The 20,543-nt window shown below is 59.2% G+C and overlaps 1 protein-coding gene across 2 annotated transcripts; it reads left to right on the plus strand.

The window, feature by feature from the left end:
- Positions 1-1,582: 1,582 nt before the first annotated feature.
- On the plus strand, positions 1,583-20,353 carry KCNH3 (potassium voltage-gated channel subfamily H member 3; the record flags this gene model as incomplete). Of its 2 annotated transcripts, none has more annotated exons than XM_082665863.1 (15): positions 1,583-1,748; positions 3,561-3,794; positions 4,252-4,386; positions 5,246-5,379; positions 5,824-6,067; positions 6,444-6,601; positions 6,686-6,893; positions 10,746-11,027; positions 11,328-11,527; positions 12,008-12,257; positions 17,217-17,434; positions 18,122-18,453; positions 18,846-18,952; positions 19,588-19,664; positions 19,757-20,353. In XM_082665863.1, 15 exons carry the CDS (start codon positions 1,583-1,585, stop codon positions 20,351-20,353), a joined length of 3,342 nt encoding a protein of 1,113 aa, XP_082521989.1. The 2 variants fall into 2 exon arrangements, with proteins under 2 accessions (XP_082521989.1, XP_082521990.1); XM_082665864.1 differs by lacking the exon at positions 1,583-1,748 and adding an exon at positions 2,025-2,100.
- Between the last annotated feature and the right edge of the window lie 190 nt (positions 20,354-20,543).

Genomic DNA, 20,543 nt, shown 5'->3' on the forward strand with positions numbered 1-20,543 from the left:
GAGTCATGCAAGGAAAATCACAACAGCAAGTGGTAGAACTATATTCGAACCTGGGTAAGTAGCCTGGTTCTCAAGTTGGGTGCTTTCCCTCATAGCCTCATCCTTTCTCTCAAGGTGAGCCGATTCCTAAACTGCACCCGCCCCTCAGCAGTGCGCTTGAACGTCGCCTGGAGGGGCAAAGATGAGTCGTTGGGGGAGGGGTTACTGTGCAGCCCTGGACCCATGTGAGAGAGTGGGACGCTGGGGACTGGGGGAGGGGGACGCTTCCTCTTCTTCCTGCCCAAGCACCAGCTCATTTTAATACAGGTGCCTGGGGCTTTGGCCCTTGTCACAGATGAGGGGTGGGTGGAGCGGGTGACACTCCTTCCTTTCCGATGCTGCTGACTACGGTTGTGTCTCCTAGAGGGGTGGGGGCGCTGAGCCTTCCGCATCACTCGTTCGGGAACAAATTGCTGTTTTGGCCACGGCGGTTCCTCTGGGCGCGGGCGGTAGCCGCGCTCGCTGGCAAATCGTGGGAGGGAGGAGGAGCGGCGCTGGCAACGCGAGGCTGCTGGGACCGACGCAGCGCTGGAGACCAGTGAGAGACTGCCGCCCAGGGCCCGGCTCCGCACCGCCCGCCGGCCCCTCCTCCCCACCCCCTCGCTGGAGGTGGGGGTCCCTGCAGCCCCCGCTCCCTCTTCAGCGCAGAGCCTAGTTCTCTAGGACTAAAGGCGCTAGGGGCAGCGGAGACTCGGTGCTCTCATTCCCCGCCCGCAAAGACCCACTAGCGCACGGTTAGGAAGTTTCCCCCGGCGTCTGACATCTACTGTACCCTGCCTGTATTTGCAACCTGACCCTTCAGCGCAGCCTGGAAGCGGCAAAGGGGGACAGAGAGAAACACAGGGGCAAGACAAAGGATCTGGGGCGCCCCCATCCCCACACACCTCATTTCCACTTTCCACCCCTCCACCTCCCGGGCACACACGGAGAGCGTCGTCTAAACCCTATTTCCAGGACTACCCACCCTCCTATTTCCTGGCAGCTCCAGCCAGCCGCGGCGTCGCTTAGTGACGGATCGATCCATTCCCTGGAGGGTCAAGTTGAGGCTAAGAAAGGCTTGGATGCCTAAAAGCTGGGTTTAAACCCCCTCCCCCAAATCTCCTTTTAGACTTCCCCTGCCCCAACCTCCGCCAACCACCGGTCTTCACCACCTCCACCTGCTGGCCCAGCCCCCTTTCCCATTACATTTTTCTTAGGGGAAATCTTCTAAACCACGCACCCCCCGCTCATCCCCCGCCTGAGCTCTCCTCAGGTCCCTCCGGGGGAGGAGAGGCTGCCAGGCTCTCTGAGAACCCCCATGCTGCAGAGAAAGACGCCTCGCCCCTGCGGCTGAGTCTGCCCGAGCGGGACCAGGCGCTTGCCCGTCGTTCTCCGAGGGGCGGGCGGGGCGGCTCGGGGTGGCCCGGGCGGCCTGCGTGGCGCTGGGAGGGAGGGAGGGCGCCGCTTCCCCTGCCCCCACGAGGTCCCGAGGGGAGGGGGGAATCCCTCGGCGGGAGGCCTGTCCCTTTAAGGAGGCAGCCCTGCCTGGGTGTGCCCCGTCTCCATGGTTACCCCGGTGCTGGCTGCGGGCGCCGGAGGGAGGGAGGGAGGCTGCCGCTTCTCCCCGACAGAAGGAGGTAGCTGCGGGGATCTGGTGCCCAGCGGAGCCCGAGCCGGAGCCGACCCGCAGCCGAAACGGGAGCCGCTGCTGCAGCCACCTCGAGCCGAAGGTGCTGAGAGCACAGAGGGCGCGGAGCCGGGAGTCCGGGAATCGTGGGCGGCCAGGGCGCGAGGAGCCGCGCGCCATGCTCCGGGCCCCGACGGCGGGGACGCCCCCTTGCGCGCGGGCGGCTGGCGGGACCTGCGAGTCCGGGGTGGGCATTGCCCCCCGACGGCTGCGCTAGGGGGCGCGGGGCCCGGCGGGGGGCGGCCGAGTTGGGCGCCCTCCCCCGGCGCTGAGCCCCCTCGCCCCGGAGGGATGGGGCAGGCGGCCACAGCCGCCTAAGATGCCGGCCATGCGGGGACTCCTGGCGCCGCAGAACACCTTCCTGGACACCATCGCCACGCGCTTCGACGGCACGCGTGAGTCCCGACCCTCGCCCCACTGGCTCCCGGACCAGCTGTCCCTGGCCAGTGTTCCCGTCAGTCCTGCACCCAGACACCTCAGCCTGGAGCCCTCCTGCTCTCGCCCTCTCTTCCCCGAGCCCCACTTTTAGCTGGGACCACCGTCTCCTTCCAGACGCCGTTTCCGAAAAATTCAGAGTCAACACTGCCCCGGGCCAGGCAAAATGGCTAGAACTCTCTGGGTTTGGGGGCCGGTCATGTCGTCTGTTCCTGGGGTCGCGAACCCCGACCTAGTCAGTGTAATCTATCCCATCCCTGCGTCTGGCGCTATCCCACCGAGACTACCCTCGAACTGGCGGGTTGGGAAGTGAGGCAAGGAAGCGGTGCTCGAGGGACAGCCTAGAGGCTAAAAAAACAGGTTTAGAAAAGAGGTTTGCAAACCAAGATAGAGTAGGCGGGACTCAGGAGAGCACTGTTAGTCCAACCTCACCTCACCACCTAAACCCACCAGCCTAAACCCACTGAGCCCTCTAGTCCCAAAAGGATAGGTTTGGGGACTCCCACTAAGACTGGGGAAGTTTGGAGAAGGTGACCAGAGCTTCTGGATCCTGGCTTTCCGGGGCTCTGAGCACTGGGAAAGTCGTGAAAGCCCCCTCCCTTCTCCTCCTCCTTCAAACTCACCCCCAGTGGGGCTTCCCAGCTCTCTGCCTCTGTCTCTGGTTCCTGATAGGGGTGGAAGCCCATCTCTGAGACCATCCCCACCCCAGGCTTCTCCATCTGCTTTGCCTGCACTTGGCTCCCGCAGCCTGCTGATTCAGCGCCCCCCACTACCCAATACACTCCTGGCTCCAGGCTGCCAGAGCTCAGCTACCGTTCTTACACCCCCATTGTGGATCACATTCACTAATTCCTGAGCCAGGGGCTCAGGCAACTGGGGCTCAAACAGAGTGCAGAATAGATGGTGGCTTGGATTGCCTCTCCGTCCAAGTGTGTCTCGGTGGGAGGAGCCAAATAGCCAACCCGAGTACCTGGCTGGTGAGTGAACCTGGCAGAAGCTGGTGGGGCGGGGGGAGGGGGGCTGAGGCTGGCCTAGAACTGGTCCTGCAGTCCTCCTTTGGATATCCCTAACCCCACCCCTTACCCCAAGCTGCTCAGGTCACACTCCAGAGGGCACAGTACCCACACGGGGCTGCATTCACCAACCTCAGGGCTCACACATGCCAATTCTTGAATGCACTTATACACACGATGCTAGGAGTGGGACCTTGCAGGGCACCGACACACAGGTGACACTCTAATTCCTGTTCATAAACAGCTCCTGTCCTAACCCTCCCCCAACCCCCCATCCCAAACACTCACACACAGGATTCCTGGGATTTGTAACACCTACCCTTTGATTGCAGGCAATTGGGAAAGGAGGGGTAGTAGACCCTGTGCCCCTTCACCCCACACCTCCTCTGAGGGGTGCTCTCTTGCAGATAGTAACTTCGTGCTGGGCAACGCCCAGGTGGCGGGGCTCTTCCCTGTGGTCTACTGCTCTGATGGCTTCTGCGACCTCACGGGTTTCTCCCGGGCCGAGGTCATGCAGCGGGGCTGTGCCTGCTCCTTCCTCTATGGGCCAGACACCAGTGAGCTCGTCCGCCAACAGATCCGCAAGGCCCTGGATGAGCACAAGGAGTTCAAGGCCGAGCTGATCCTGTACCGGAAGAGCGGTGAGGGGCCGCCTGGCCAACCTGCCTTACTTTCGCGGTCTCACCCAGCCTGGTACCCACCCCATCCACAGTCCCTCCTTTCCAATCCCATCTTCTCCATCTCCCCATCTCATCCCATCTTCCTACATTCCCCTCTCCTCTTTCTCCACCCCTCCTCTTGTTCCTGGCCCCTCCTTTCTTCGGTCCTCACCCCAATCTCAGCTGGTACTCAATTTCCCATCTTGGATTTCCCACCCCAGCAGAAAAATGTCCCCATCTTACTTAGCAGGACAGATCTATGAACACACATGTCTGACTGTCGTCTCTGCTCTCCCTTGCCTTCCCCCGCCCTGTTGGATCGAGTCTAAGTGTCCTAAGTGGAGCTGGCATGTGCCTTGACCAGGGGTGTCAATGGCCCCTCTGTCACCTTGCCTCGGACGGAGAATGGGAGCTGGGCTGAGTCTGTCTTTGTGCCCAGGGCTCCCGTTCTGGTGTCTCCTGGATGTGATACCCATAAAGAATGAGAAAGGGGAGGTGGCCCTCTTCCTGGTCTCTCACAAGGACATCAGTGATACCAAGAACCGAGGGGGCCCCGACAGCTGGAAGGAGACAGGTGGGTGCCTGTGGGGCTGCCGACTTGGCTGCCGCGGCTGGGGTGTTGGGTACCTCAAGCCTCGGCGGGGCCATTGTGGGCCCCCCACCCCGCCTGCACTCGCGGACTCCCGCTCTGCTGGCCGAGGAGCCTGTGCTGCTCTCATCTCCCCAGGCCCAGGTACGGAGAGCTTGTGGAGACAAAGTTGGACTTTCAAAGTCAACTTTACTAAGAAACTGAAAGAAACAAATTCCACTAGTGCCCGTGAAGTACCATTTTCCCACCAATTAGTGAGGCTGAGCACAGACCCACCTGGTTCCTTGTCTTCATGCAAACCTGTCTGGGGAGCCCTGGCCAAGGCCCTCTTTTAAGTCCTTGTGGTCTTTCCCCTCTTGCATCCTCTAAGGGCCGGGGGTGGCCTTTGGACAGCTCACAAAGCTGTCATCAGAAGCTGCTCCAAGGCCTCTTTGCCATTTGGGGGTGTTGGGGGTACTCTCTGTTCCCCAGCCCTGGGTGGCCTCGACTCTGCCCAATGGCCTCCTGCTAGCTCTGCACTCCCCCACCCTGGGAACTACCTCCCACTCCCCTCTCTCAGGCCTTTCCCTGTGGTGTTCCTCTCTTGCCTGGATCCAAACCTCCTTCTCCTAGAAGCAGGCACTGGGGGGAGTGTCTGTAAGCACCCCCAGGACTGCCCGTTGCTGGTGTTGGCCAGTGACCCCAGGAAGTGAGAAACGCTGGTGCCCCCAGCTCTAAATAGACTAACTAGGCAGTAAGCCGGACCAGCCAGTGGGCCAGCAACTGGTGTCCTACCCGCAAGCCCCTGGACTGAGGCGTGTGAGCGCTTCGCCCATCATTCTCTCCCGCCCCTCTTCTTTTGCAGGTGGTGGCCGACGCCGATATGGCCGGGCAGGGTCCAAAGGCTTCAATGCCAACCGGCGACGGAGCCGGGCTGTGCTCTACCACCTGTCTGGGCACCTGCAGAAGCAGCCCAAGGGCAAGCACAAGCTCAATAAGGTGGATTGGCGCTAGGGCGTGTGTTTGGGGGGTGGGGCAGGGTAGGGGCCGGTTGAGGAGATGGAGAAGGGGAACCAAGCCCACCACAGAGAGAATGTCCAGGGGGCTACTCAGGCCCCACCAGCACTTTGGGGCTTGTGGTGAGAATGTCACATGCCTCATCTGTCGAAGGTATGGCGGAGAGTTTTGGCCCTGGAGTCAGATGGGCCCTGGCTCAATCTTGGCTCCTCCCCTAAGCAGCTGTGTGACCTCACCTAAGTCACTTGAGCTCACCAATCCTCAGTCTTCTGATCTATAACAAGGGGACTCTGATGCCTGTGTCAGAGGTCGTTCTGAGAATGCAGGGAGAGAAAGGAGGCAGATGCTTGTCCCAGACCCCATCCAAACTCAGTCTGTGCCAATTTCCTGTTCTCCCTGCCTGGACCTGCCCTGCCTCTCATTCAGGGGGTGTTTGGAGAGAAGCCAAATTTGCCCGAGTACAAAGTCGCTGCCATCCGGAAGTCACCCTTCATCCTGCTGCACTGTGGGGCACTGAGGGCCACTTGGGACGGCTTCATCCTGCTCGCCACCCTCTACGTGGCTGTCACCGTGCCCTACAGCGTGTGCGTGAGCACAGCCCGGGAGCCCAGTGCCGCCCGTGGCCCTCCCAGCGTCTGCGACCTGGCCGTGGAGGTCCTCTTCATTCTTGGTATGTGTGCTCTGTGCCTCCCACCCCTCCCTGGGCCAGTGACCCCCCGGGCTTTGATGGGGATACTCTGCATGGCTTCTACTGCCCCCCAGTGTCCCCCTTGCCCTCCCCCGTTTATGACCTGTGGGCCTTGAAATCAGACCTAGGCTCCGAATATGTCTTCATCACTAATGGGTTACTTGGCCCTGAGCTAGTCATAGCCTCTCCAAGCTGGTTTCTCCCTCCATCACATAGGCACAGTATCCACCCTCTGGCTTACTACGAAAACTAAGACAATGCAGGTAAAGGGCCCAGGACAGTGTTACACACTGAGCAGGTGCCCAGGAAAATGTGGCTCCTCCCCACCGGTGCTGACTCCCACCCCAACTTCCCCCAGACATTGTGCTGAATTTCCGCACCACGTTCGTGTCCAAGTCGGGCCAGGTGGTGTTTGCCCCAAAGTCCATTTGCCTCCACTACGTTAGCACCTGGTTCCTGCTGGATGTCATTGCAGCGCTGCCCTTCGACCTGCTACACGCCTTCAAGGTCAACGTGGTCAGTGCGGCTGGGCTGGGTGGGCTTTGGGGCAGAACGGGGGGGGGCCGGCCCTGGGGTGACCTCCCCCTCCCCCCACCTCAGTACTTCGGGGCGCATCTGCTGAAGACGCTGCGCCTGCTGCGCCTGCTGCGCCTGCTCCCGCGGTTGGACCGCTACTCGCAGTACAGCGCCGTGGTGCTGACCCTGCTCATGGCCGTGTTCGCCCTGCTCGCCCACTGGGTGGCCTGCATCTGGTTCTACATCGGCCAGCGGGAAATCGAGAGCAGCGCCTCCGAGCTGCCTGAGATCGGTACTGGAGGCTGCCTCTGTGTGTGTGCGTGTGTGTGTGTGCGCGCACGCGTGTGCGTGTGTGTGTACATATGTGCTCAAGGAGTCTGTTCACTTGAGGGTGCGTGCGTCAGGGAAATGTGAGTCCAAGTGTGTGTCTAGCAGGGGATGTCCGTGAGCTGATGTAAGGTAGCAGAGAGATGTGTGCAAGTCTGCGTGTGTACATGCCCATAGGTGTGTATCAGGGGCATGTGTGCCAGTAGGTGTGTGTTTGTAAGCAGAATGAGGGGGCTGGCGCGTGTGTGTGCAGGTGGGAGCGTGACAGAGCCACCACCTCGAGGCAGGCCTGCTCTCCTGCAGGCCCACGTTGTGGAGGAAGCCTGGTGGGCTGCCTGGGGGAGTCTATTCACCCATCATGGCCTCCTCGTGGTCAAGCTTGTGCCACATTCACATTCGCCCACTGCCTGCCCAGCTGGGTACCCCACCCCTCTCAGAAGACCTCTCCAGGGTTGCTCCGATGCCTGGCGCTTTCCGGCCACCCTCTCAAAAGCTCATCCCCCACCATCTTGGCCCCTAAGGCCCCTTGCCCACTCCTGTCACCTCCGGCAGCATGGTTCTCAGCTGCTTCAGCCCTTCCCCAGCCCGAAATGCAGCCTTTCTCTGCGTCCCACCAGCGTCTTCACTCTCATTTCACCTCCCCTCTCGCAGCTCCTCTCTCTGCTCACCTCCCACTCACGTCTTAACTCCTGCCAGGAGGGCTTCCACCTCCACCTCTCAACCCCAAATGTCACCCTAAAGGTCACAGTGACCTTCTGGGGCCAAACTCTTATCCCTTTGAAGTCCCTGTAGTACCTGACCCTGCCAGCCATCTCTCTGCCCTGTGAGGAGGCCTCCTCCTTCCCCGGCCCCCCGCCTTGCTCTTCCTGGGCGATTCCACTGACACCACGGTGTGAACATCTCAACTTCCATCCTCTCTCTCTGTCTCCAGACCGTTCTGTTCCAACAAGGTCTAACTCTCCATGCCCGCAGATCCAAAATTGGACACACCTTCTTCCTCCCATGCCCTCCAGCCCTCTGGCAACTTCCCCATAACTGGCCTTTAGCCCCCGTTTCCAGTCAGTGGGCAAGAGCCCAGCTGCTCAGATGCGCCCCCCGCCATGACTGTCTTCTCTTGATGGGGTCGGTCACCAGGAGTCCAGGTTGGCCTTAGAAACATGCTCTGATCTGTTCCCAGGGACGAGGAGACTCCCGCTAATCCTCCCTCCCTCGCCAAGCCCACGGAGACTGGTGTGTAGCCCAGAGGCCCACTTGGATATTCCCCAAAGCTCTAGCTGCTGAGCACAGGAACCAACACGTTCCAGGCAGTATGTCAGCTCCGTGGCGCCTGCCCTTCCCAGGGGAAGGCTGTGGCGGAGGCGGCTCTGGGGTCAGACGCCCCCGACGAACATGCTCAGAGGACTGGGAGATGGGTAACAGTGATGCAGAGCCCCAACCCCTACGTGGGTGACACACCACATCCCCAGGTCAGTCCCCTCCCCACACACAGCCCAGACACCCAGTGTCTTGCGTCCATGGGGATCCTCCATTCTGACCACGTCACAGGGGCTGCTGAGCTGACATGAAGAACACCTTTGGCTCCCAGAGGGGCTCTGAGCCCCTCCACGGAGAGCATGGGGCTTGTAAGGGGCGGGCTGACTGTTGGGCAGATCACACCCTTGAACCCTAAGTTCCAGAGGGGCTAGTTCACATTAGGGGAGTTCCCAAGTCCTTCACATCATCATCTGCCCCTTCTTTCTCCAGGGAAACTACCCCCCAGCTGGGTGGGAGCCACACCCAGACCTCCCTAAGTCCACCTCGGGAGGGATGTCCATGGGTGAGGGTGGCGTCTCTTGTTGGCCCAGCTCTGTGTGGTGGGAGGTGCCTTCCCTTTGCCTCCTTGCCTTGGTTCTACTGCTCCACTGCCCTGGTGTGGACATAAAGTTCCAGCCCCAGAATCCCATTAGCCCCGTGGAGATGGGCTGGATTTTCAAGAGTGTGCTAAACACTGAGGGAGGTCGCTCAGAGCATTTCTCAGTATGAAAGCCTCCAGAACGGCCTCTGCAGCCGACACGCAGAGGGACCATCCCGCCACCAGCTCCAGGGGCTGCCAATGCCCCATGACCAAGACTGAGTGAGGAGGGACCCCTCTGCATCCTGCCCTCACCCTCCTGCTTCTCCACCCTCCAGCCCCCTCCTCACCCAGCTACCGGCTTCACCTCAGAGGCCCAACTAAGTAACGACTGAAGGGTTTTGTGTACTTCCTTGCGTTCTCACAGCACATCTCAAATAACAGGAGGGTGAGTCCTCACCTTGGCTCCGGACTTTACACATCCCCCCAACTCCTTAGCCTGGAGTTTGCTCCCTCAGTGCGGACCCCACATTCTAGCTAAGCCAAGCTGCTCGCCTGTACTTGTCTCCAGCTCTAGGTTTAGCCCACACCTTTCCCTAGATCAGGAATGACCCCCTCTCAGTTTGTCTCAAAACTACCCATCCTCTGAGACAAACCACCAGTGTCCCCTTTTCCGGGAAGCCTTCTAGCTCTAGCCAATAGCACATGGGTTTGAGCCCCATCCCGGGACCCTCGGGTGCTGTGTACCTGTGAGACGTTTTTGCAGTAAGCTTCTGGGGGTCCCCCGGCTCCTGGCACACGTGTGAGATTGCTGAATAAATGGGTGTGTGGTGGGAGGAGGGGTGTGAGGGCCACAGAGAGCAGCAGCATGTGCGATGTTAGGGTGAGTGTGGAGTAGGGAGCTGGGGAGGGGCACGTGGAGAGGTGGGTCCCACCGCAGCCTGTGATCCTGAGCCCACCCTCTGGACTTCTATGCTAGATCTGCTCTCTCTCCCTTGCTCCCCATGGCCCCCAGCTCTGCCAGGACCCCTGGGACCTCTGTGGACCCTGGGAACCCCCATCTAACACCCTAGAATTCCCACAGCCCTCCAGCTGGGCTGAGTAACTCTGGGCGGCTGTGGGCTCCTGAGAGACCCCAGTACGCAGCCCCACCTCCTCCAAGGCCAGACCGGAGAATGGGGGGTTGATGAGACTGGGGCGATCTTTATTCTCCTCTCAGTGTCCCAGGCTGGCTTGTGTCTGCGTGTAGAGAGCTGTGTGCACGGCGGTGGCCTGCCTGTCTGTGGCCTCTGAGTGCACTCACCTGTGTGCTTGTGTCCATGCAGGTGTGTCCCTCTCCTACCTGGGTGTCAGTGTGCAAGCGCCCGCGTACCCTTGTCTCTCCCAAGTGTGCACAGGCCGTGGCTGTGCTCCTGGGACTGTGCTCACACACGTGTGTCCTTGTCCTCTCGACTGCGTCTGTAGCCTTACTGGTGTGTGCACACGTCCACGTCGGTGTGCCCGAGAACGCGTGCATGAGGTTGGGTGGTGTGTGTGGTTGTGGGGTGGGGGGGATGAGGCTGAATCGGGGGCGGCTTTCCGGAGCTCAGAGAAAAAGCAAGAGGAGTCTGGGAGGACAAGGCAGAGGAGGCGGCCCTGCGGATGAGGCTGTGGCTGGTGCAATGAACCCCCCAGTCCCTCTGCCCCCTCCAGCTGGGCCCACCGCCCCGGGATTAGCGCCAGCACAGGGAGGAGGGTGTAGAGCTCCTCACTCCAGCCTCGGCACCCAGAGACACCGTCTGGGGAGATGACAGTCTCGACCTCGTGTGCTTGTCTTGGGGAGGGGGGAGGGGGTGCACAGGGGCACGCCGGGCTGGCAGAGGAGGGACGGACATGGCAGGAAGCCGTGGGGGGTGGATTTGCAGCCATGTGTGTCCCCCCCCCCGGGGGTACCAGCAGGCACACCTGCGCCCGCAGTGCAGCAGTGCTGTCCTGCCCCCTCCCCAGGCTGGCTGCAGGAGCTGGCCCGCCGACTGGAGACCCCCTACTACCTGGTGGGCCGGAGCCCAGCTATAGGGAACAGCTCTGGCCAGAGTGACAACTGTAGCAGCAGCAGCAGCGAGGCCAACAGGACGGGGCCCGAGCTCCTGGGCGGCCCCTCACTGCGCAGCGCCTACATCACCTCCCTCTACTTCGCACTCAGCAGCCTCACCAGCGTGGGCTTCGGCAACGTGTCTGCCAACACGGACACGGAGAAGATCTTCTCCATCTGCACCATGCTCATCGGCGGTGAGGCCTGCCCCGTTCCCAGTCCAGGGCCCTCTCCCCGACTCATGCCCTGGGCCACCCCTCCCTCCCCACCTCCCACAGGGCCCCGAGGTCCTTCCCAGAGGTGCTTCCGCCTAGGGGCCCCAAGGAACCCGAGCCCAGGGCCAGGAGAGCCCACCTGGCCGCAGGACTCCACCCCACACAGCGGCCGGGGGCCTTGCCCAGCGCGGGGCTGCGGGTGGGGAGGACAGATGTGTCCCGCACGGTGTCCGGCCGGGCCAGGCTGGTCCTGGAGGTGACCCCTCTCGCCACCCTCCCCAGCCCTGATGCACGCGGTGGTGTTTGGGAACGTGACGGCCATCATCCAGCGCATGTACGCCCGCCGCTTTCTGTACCACAGCCGCACCCGCGACCTGCGCGACTACATCCGCATCCACCGCATCCCCAAGCCCCTCAAGCAGCGCATGCTCGAGTACTTCCAGGCGACCTGGGCGGTGAACAACGGTATCGACACCACCGAGGTGCGCAGGCCTCCAGGGCCGGCCCTTCCTGCCTTTGCTCCTTCAAGGAGTGTGCGCTCGGCCTAGAGTCCCAGGAGCAGCGGGCTGGAGGGCAAGAGATGCAGAATTCTGACCCCCCTGCCTCCGCTCTGTCCTGGGCGGCCAGGGGCAAGGAGCAGAAGGCAGCCGGGCCGGCTCGGAGGCCCGTCTCCACGCTCGCTAGGTCTAGAGGCCCTGCTCACTGCCGGCCAGGTCTAAGGCCGGGAGGGGGAAAGCAGGGCTGCCCATGGGGGGCGGGGAGGATAAAGTGATTGAGAGGGAGGCAGAGGCGGCCCCCCTCACTGATTGGACCCTGTGTGGAGCTGGATGCTGTGCGAGTGGGGGGAGGGGGGAATCAAGGCCCCTCCCACCCTTGCTCTGAGGCCCTCGGGGTGGAAAGGGCTGGCGGGAGGCTGCCTCCCACTCTCCACCCTAACCTTCGGCACCTGATCCCACCCGCAGCTGTTGCAGAGCCTCCCGGACGAGCTCCGCGCAGACATTGCCATGCACCTTCACAAGGAGGTCCTGCAGCTGCCCCTGTTTGAGGCGGCGAGCCGCGGCTGCCTGCGGGCGCTGTCCCTGGCCCTGCGGCCCGCCTTTTGCACGCCTGGCGAGTATCTCATCCACCAAGGCGACGCCCTCCAGGCCCTCTACTTCGTCTGCTCCGGCTCCATGGAGGTGCTCAAGGGCGGCACCGTGCTCGCCATCCTAGGTTTGTGAGGGTGGGACGGAGGACGCCAGGGCTTGCGGGGAGGCGGGTGGAACCAGGGCCCCATCTGCAGAAAACGCGGAGAGAAGACGCAGGCAAGGCCACCAGGGAGAAACAGCCAGGGTGGGGTCAGGAGTAGCCATGGAGCCCTGGGCAAAGCTCAGAGCGGACCCAGTGACCACAAGGCGGCAAAACAAGGTGAACTCAATCTCACGGGTGCTGTAGGCCAGACTGAGCGAAGGACCAGCCTTCGGTCTGTGAGGGGACGGAAGGGAGCACTTCCTGTCAAGGAGGAAAATCAAATGCTAAGGAGGAAAGTGCTGGGAAGAGTGTTCAGGCAGGAGAAAGGGAGGCATGGACGCCATTTTTTTTTTTTTTTTTTATTGGCGGTACGCGGGCCTCTCACTGCTGCGGCCTCTCCCGTTGCGGAGCACAGGCTCCGGACGCGCAGGCTCAGCGGCCATGGCTCACAGGCCCAGCCGCTCCGCGGCATGTGGGATCCTCCCAGACCGGGGCACGAACCCGTGTCCCCTGCATCGGCAGGCGGACTCTCAACCACTGCGCCACCAGGGAAGCCCTTTTTTTTTTTTTTTTTTTTTTTTTAAATTTATTGAAGTAGAGTCGATTTACAACGCTGTGTTAATTTCTGCTGTGCGGCAAAGTGATTCAGTTATACATATATATATATGTTCTTTTTTTATATTCTTTTCCATTCTGGTTTATCACAGAATATTTAATATAGTTCCCTTTGTTATACAGCAGGACTTGTTGTGTATCCATTCTATGTATAATAGTTTGCATCTGCTAACCCCAAACTCACAATCCAACCCTCCCCCACCCCCCTCCCCCTTGGCAACCACAAGTCTGTTCTCTATGCCTGTGAGTCTGTTTCTGTTTTGTAGGTATGTTCATGTGTGTCATATTTTAGATTCCACATATAAGTGATAACACGTGGTATTTGTCTTTCTCTGTCTGACTGACTTCACTTAGTATGATAATCTCTAGTTCTACCCACGTTGCTGCAAATGGAATTATTTCATTCTTTTTTATGGCCAAGTAGTATTCCATTTATATATATATATATATATATATATATATATATATATATATATATACACCACATCTTCTTTATCCATTTGTCTGTCGATGAGCATTTAGGTTGTTTCCATGTCTTGGCTATTGTACATACTGCTGCTGTGAACATAGGGGTGCTTATATCTTTTTGAATTAGAGTTTTGTCCGGATATATGCCCAGGAGTGGGATTGCTGGATCATACGGCAACTCCCTTTTTAGTTTTTTGAGGAACCTCCATTCTGTTTTCCACAGTGGCTGCACCAACTTGCATTCCCACCGACAGTATAGGAGGGTTCCCTTTTCTCCACACCCTCTCCAGCATTTGTTATTTGTAGACTTTTTAATGATGGCCATTCTGACCGGTGTGACATGGTACCTCATTGAAATTTTGGTTTGCATTTCTCTAATAATTAGCGATGTTGAGCATCTTTTCATGTGCCTCTTGGCCACCTGTATGTCTTCTTTGGAGAAATGTCTGTTTGGTTCTTTTTCGATTGGATTGTTTGTTATTTTGTTGTTGAGTTGTATGAGCTGTTTGTATATTTTGGGAATTAAGCCCTTGTCGGTTGCATCGTTTGCAAATATTTTCTCCCATTCCATAGGTTGTCTTTTCACTTTGTTTATGGTTTCCTTTGCTATGCAAAAGCTAGTATTTGATTAGTCCATTCGTTTATTTTTGCTTTTATTTCTATTGCCTTCGGAGACTGATCTAAGAGAACATTGATACGATTTATATCAGAGAATGTTTTGCCAATGTCCCCTTCTAGGGGTTTTATGGTGTAATCTCTTATGTTTAAGTTTTTGAGCCGTTTTGAGTTTATTTTTGTGTATGGTGAGAGGGTGTGTTCTAATTTACATGAGGCTGTCCAACTTTCCCAACATCCCTTGCTGAAAAGATTGTCTTTTTCCCATTGTAAATTCTTGCCTCCTTTGTTGAAGATTAACTGACCGGAGGTGTGTGTGAACGCCATGCTTATTCACTGCAACCTCCCCCCCGCCCACCCCGGCCAGGCCCAAGAGGGAAGATGCTACTTTCCTAGGGAAGGTCCTCGAACAAGCCCAGGGTTGCGATGGGTGACAGCAGAGCTCAGACTGTGAATACACTTCCCTTCTTGGCAAAAGAAAGAGGTGAAGATGAGGGATCAATTCCCTAGACAAGGAAGGGGAGATTGCAGTTTCAGAACTGACATGATAATAATGCTGGCCCCAGGGGTCCCGCAGCGGGGTCAGCCCTGTGTCCCGGCCCTTACATGCTTCAACTCACACAAACCTCACAAAACCCAGTGCGGAGGAATGATCGCTATTCCATTTTGCATAGAAGGGAACTGAGGCTCCAAGAGGTTAATGAACAGGCAGGCTAGGGCTAGAACCTGGTCTGCTAACTCTAAACCTCAGGCTTCTTAACACTGTGTTCTTAGGCGCTCTGCTCTGGGGAGACTCATTCCGCAGAAAGGGCGCGATTTCAGGGTAGTGGGCAACACGGGGCTGCAGGCTCCGGGGCTGTGGGAGGCTTTCAGCAGGGACCCTAGAGGGTGGGGATGCTGTGATCTGCGTGGGTCACGGAGGGCCTCACACACTGATGGAAGGCGCCAGGACCACAGCCAAATCCTCAGGCAGCAGCACTTGCAGACTCCCTGTGGGGACAGCTGACGCCTGGAGGGGCTGAAGCCTGTCATTAACCTGGAGAACCAGCAAGACCACACGCCCAGCAGCGACTGTGTGTCCATCCTCTCTTCCTTGAGGAGGATGGTCTTCCAACAGGAAACAGAAGAAAGAAATACCATGCGAGCTGAGAGAGGTGTCGTTCATGAGTTTGACTTCTCGCCCTACGTGGAGTTAATGCCAGGACTCTGAACAAACGGAGTTATGGCCACTCACATATGGCTGGCAGTCCTTGAGAAATGATGGGGAACTGGAGAGATTCAGAAGGGCAAAAAGGCAGATTTTGACAGTGGCAGACTGGTCACTCCAAAGCAAGATTGTCTAGTGGATTATTAAGCAGATGGTTTTCAGCTGGGAGCTGAGGAAGCAGCGTGGCTGGGAGCTGGCATGGGTCCTGAAAGAATCTCTCTTCTCTGATGCCAGGCACCAGGTCTCAGAATATCCACGTTCGGTATTAAGACAGCTTCACGGGTGGCCACCGCCTGTGCCGTGGCCTTTGCCTCCAGAATTCCCCAGCACTGGGACCTAAGCCACCTTTGATCCATCCTGTCCCTACCCACATGTTCCGGATGAACTGTTTCCTCTGTTGACGTGGCCCCTCTGGATGCCCTGGTGGATGCCTGGTTCCCCAGCCCTCATCATGGCCTGGTTTTCTGCTTTGCCTTCACCCCATCCCCCACCTGCCTCCTTAGTTGAACATCCAGGTGCTTCCTGCCTGCTCCTTGCAGCTAAGGCTCACGGCACATCTAGCAGTGTCATTTCTGGCCCTTACCTCTGTGTATGAACTAACAGCTAAGTGTGCAAAGTTAGTTGGGGAGGAAAGAGGCAGGACGAAGAGAGGTGAGCTGGGCGACGGTGCAGGGAGGACCTTACAGGCCTTGAGGAGCTGAGCTGGAGGCTGTGTCTGAGAGGCCAGCCTGGAGGGCAGGCTCTGGTCCCTGAGACCAGTGGTATGGAACTCCGTCCTCGGTCCTGTCCTAGTTCTCGTTTTTATCTCCTCTCTTGGATGAAGACAAGAAATACATACTTATCCTATTTCCAGATGACACACGTGAGGACAGAGAGCTCATTCATCAGATGATCACACTGAGATGCAAACAGCTCTCCGAAGGAACCAGAAGGATGGCCTGAAACCAAGAAAATAAGATTTAACGACGATGCGTTCTGCACTTAAATTTGAGCAAAAGTCCATGAACATTTAGAGGAGGCCTTTAAGCTCAGTGAGTTCTGCTGGCAGCGTGAGGCAGCCCACAGCGGGGGTGGCAGCGAGCCATCGTTTTCCTTAAGGATGAGGAAACGCTGTCTAATCTCGTGAAATGTCTGGCCGTGGGTTGAGCTGCCTTGTGAGGGCCGTGAGTGCTCTGCCCAAGCCCTGGTGGCATGCCATACCTCTTGGGAATGATCGATAGGGGACTCTTTTCGGGAGGGAAGGGAAGGAAATGAACTTTGATTGGCCATCTATGTGTCAGGCACGTTACCTACACTAGCTTATCACCATGTCCCTGATTGGAGACATCCTATTTCATCGATTCTAAGTCACACATTTTTTCCCCACAATTTAACATCTCTGAGATTAGGATGCGGACTCGAGTTGATGCCATTTTACAATCGCTGTCAGCCAGGTGGCAGTCTCAGCCGGGTGGTGGGAAAACCCTCCATTGACACCTTCTGGTAAGATCGCGAAAGCACCACAGACTCAGTTCAATGCAGGATCTCTCATATAGATGAGGCACCAGGGCTCAGGGCGGTGAAATAACGCGGCCCCCTGCCTTTTTCACTGTGCCACACAGCACTAACTTGCTGGTTCCACATACTGGTTCCTGGACACGCTCTGAGTCACCTGCAGGGCTTAACAATTGTGGGGTCTCCAGTAGATATTATGATTCTGTAGGTAGTGATGGGCCCCGGGGAGTCTGGTTGGTTTAACTTTCCCGGAGGATTCTGATCCACAGGCAACCTGGGAATCACTAGAACTGGTGTCTCAGCTCTGAAATTTGGGTTGTTTCAGCACAGTGCTTTGATCCCAAATGTGCCTGAGCACCTGGGTCACAGTGCTCTTCACCCCGAGCCTGTCTGAGGAGCCAGTGAGGCAGGCAGCAGGGGTCAGCCAGGGCCCGGGCCCCACTACTCCCCACCTGTCCTTGCTGGAGAGGCCCCACTCAACCCCCATCTCGGCTCGGGTGGCTGAGGGGCAGGACTTGCTGACCTCTGCTTCCTCTTCCCAGGGAAGGGCGATCTGATTGGCTGTGAGCTGCCCCGGCGTGAGCAGGTGGTCAAGGCCAACGCCGATGTGAAGGGGCTGACGTACTGCGTCCTGCAGTGTCTGCAGCTGGCTGGCCTGCACGAGAGCCTCGCGCTGTACCCCGAGTTTGCCCCCCGCTTCAGCAGGGGCCTCCGAGGGGAGCTCAGCTACAACCTGGGTGCTGGCGGAGGCCCCGCAGAGGTGAGGGTGCGGGCAGAGAAGGGGTTTGTGGGAGTGCCGTGTGAGCACCCCGCACGTGGTGGTGGTGGGGCTCTACGCTCTGCTGCCCCTTCACACTCTCACACTGTCCTTTAGAGCCCAGCCCAGCTCTGCTCAGCCGCCACTCCCAGCTCTGCCGGCCCATGAGACGGCCCGCGAGTCCAGCGGTACCAGACAAGGAGGCTGTGAGGTCACAGATGAGGGGTGGTGCCCATGGGTCGGGGCCAGGCAGGCCGCACACTAGTCTCCAGGCCGCCTCTGCAGAGAGCCCTGCAGTGCCCCCTGCTTCTTCATAGTGACACAGGACTGCTCTGAGGGGCTTTTGAATTTTCCTGCCTTACCTTACTAATTCCAAACCGGTTTTTGGTACCAGGTCCTCCTGGATAGTTCAGTTAGCCTCAGGGACCAAGTAGAGGGACAGCGTGTCCACACTTGGCTAGCATTTTGAGGGACAGCAAACGCCTCCGGGGCTTGGTGGCTTTGTGGTGGCAGCAGAAAAGCACCCCGTTCCCTTGCCGAGTCTCTTCCTTGGGAGGTGGGAGACACTGGGCATCCTGTTTAACAAAAACAGCTCCTCCTGTCTAGGGTGATGAGACCAGGTCGGGGTGGTGGTGAGTGGGACATAGCGGGAGCTCCCCATGATGATTCCCTGTCCCCCACTATCCCCAGGTGGACACCAGCTCCCTGAGCGGCGACAACACCCTCATGTCCACACTGGAGGAGAAGGAGACAGACGGGGAGCAGGGCCCCGCAGCCTCGCCAGCCCCAGCTGATGAGCCCTCCAGCCCCCTGCTGTCCCCCAGCTGCACCTCATCCTCCTCGGCCGCCAAGCTGCTATCACCACGACGACCAGCACCCCGGCACCCGCTGGGTGGCAGAGGGCGGCCGGGCAGGGCAGGAGCTTTGCAGGCTGAGGCCGGCCCCTCTGCTCACCCTCAGAGCTTAGAGGGGCTGCGGCTGCCCTCTGTGCCATGGAGTGTACCCCCAGATCTGAGCCCCAGGTGAGCGAGCTCCGGGCCACTAAACTCTGGGCAGAGCTGCAGTGATAGGGCTGGGGCCCCGGCCAGGCACACTCCTGCCCTGGATGCCCATCTGTCCCTCCAGCCTCCTCCAAGAAGCCTTCCTTGACTCCTCCTCCTCTCTGCTGCCCCCGTTCCACCATTCATGCCACGCACTGCTCAGAACTCTCTTGCTGTTTCACCTCATTCAAGTTTGAATCCCTAGTGAAACTGCGAGCTCCTAGAGGAAGGGACCACGTGTTACCCTTCGCTTGGGGCCCCAAGTCCCCGGCCCAGCTCCAAGCCTCTGCAGCCTCTGCGGACAGTGGGGCATCTTGTCCCATGAAACACTGCAGTGGCTGTCTGTCAACTGATTTGTTGTTCTGTGTCCACAGGGTAGTAGATGGCATTGAGGACGGCTGTGGCTCTGACCAGCCCAAGTTCTCTTTCCGGGTGAGGCGGTCTGGCCCAGAATGTAGCAGCAGCCCCTCTCCCGGACCAGGTACTGGGGCCCGGGTCCGGGGGGAAGTTGGCAGGGCAGCCTCTTTGCCCTGGGAGCCTCTGAGAAAGTGGCAGGGCACAGACTTTGGGTGCCCTCTTGCCCTCACCCACCTGCATGGTTTGGGCAGGGCAGTGGGTAAGACCAGCACCTTGGTGTTGGAAGGTAGCTGGAATGGAGCTTGGTGAGATCTCTGCTGCCAGATCTCTGTGTGACCTCGGTTCTCACCCCAGCTTCCCATCTGTAAAAAGGTGGTTGTGCATGTTAAATGAGATAATGGTGCTGAAACCCTCAGCACCGTGTCTGGCCCACTGGGGGGGATACAGGACTGGGGAAGCAGAGTTGGAAGTGGCCCCTGGGCAGGCCAGGCGGCCCAGGTAGTGTCCCCTTGCCTGGAGGACAGAACAAGAGACAGGCACAAAGGCAGCTTCCTGAGGGAGAAGCACAAGCCAGTGTGCCCGAGGCCCCCTGGCGGTTTGCACAGAATTCAGCAACTCAGGTAAGGCTGTAAGTGGCTGTTCCTGGCGGCAGCAGGCCTGGCCAGGCCAGTGTGGTCTGCGCTAAGCGGGCGGAAGCCTGGACCCCACGCTGTCTTCATTCACCAGCCCTGCCTGGTAACCCCACCCTACTGTCCACAGAGAACAGCCTGCTCACTGTCCCCCTTGGGCCCAGCGAGGTGAGGAACACAGACATGCTGGACAAGCTTCGGCAGGCGGTGGGTGAGGGGCAAGGGTGGGGGCGCCTGCTGTTGTGAGGTCCCCACCCCACTGACCACACCCTCCTCCCACCCTCCTCCCTTCCCTGCAGGTGATGGAGCTGTCTGAGCAGGTGCTGCAGATGCGGGAGGGGCTGCAGTCCCTTCGCCAGGCTGTGCAGCTCATCCTGGCACCCCATGGGGAGGGCCCATCCCCTCGGGCGTCAGGAGAGGGGCCCTGCCTGGCCAGCGCCTCTGGGCTCCTGCAGCCTCTGTGTGTGGACACTGGGACGTCCTCCTACTGCCTGCAGCCCCCAGCTGGCTCTGTCTTGAGTGGGACCCGGCCCCACCCTCGTCCAGGGCCCCCTCCCCTCGTGGCACCCTGGCCCTGGGGCCCCCCGGCGTCTCAGAGCTCCCCCTGGCCTCAAGCCACAGCTTTTTGGACCTCCACCTCTGACTCAGAGCCCCCAGGCTCAGGAGAACTCTGCCCCGAGCCCAGCACCCCAGGCCCACCGCCTCCTGAAGAAGGGGCTAGGACTGGGCCCCCGGAGCCCATGAACCAGGCCGAGGCTGCCAGTACCGGAGAGCCGCCGCCAGGGGCAGGGGGCCTGGCCTTGCCCTGGGAACCCCAAAGCCTGGAGATGGTGCTGATTGGCTGCCACGGCTCTGGCACAGTCCAGTGGACCCAGGAAGAAGGCACAGGGGTCTGACCGCCAGCCCCAAAGCTGCTGCCAGACATGCTGCCATCTGCCCAGCTTCAGGGTGGAGGAAGGGTGGCAGCCACCCCGGGACTCCGTGCTGCCCGCTGGCTCAGGGCAGGGAGCTTGAGAGCAAACAAACAAGGGCCTGGCCCCGGATTCTCACAGGGAGGGCTAGAACTTCTTCAGCCGCAGGCCCCAG

This window comes from Grampus griseus (assembly GCF_964374135.1).
Source record: "Grampus griseus genome assembly, chromosome: 11".
NCBI classification, from domain to species: domain Eukaryota; kingdom Metazoa; phylum Chordata; class Mammalia; order Artiodactyla; family Delphinidae; genus Grampus; species Grampus griseus.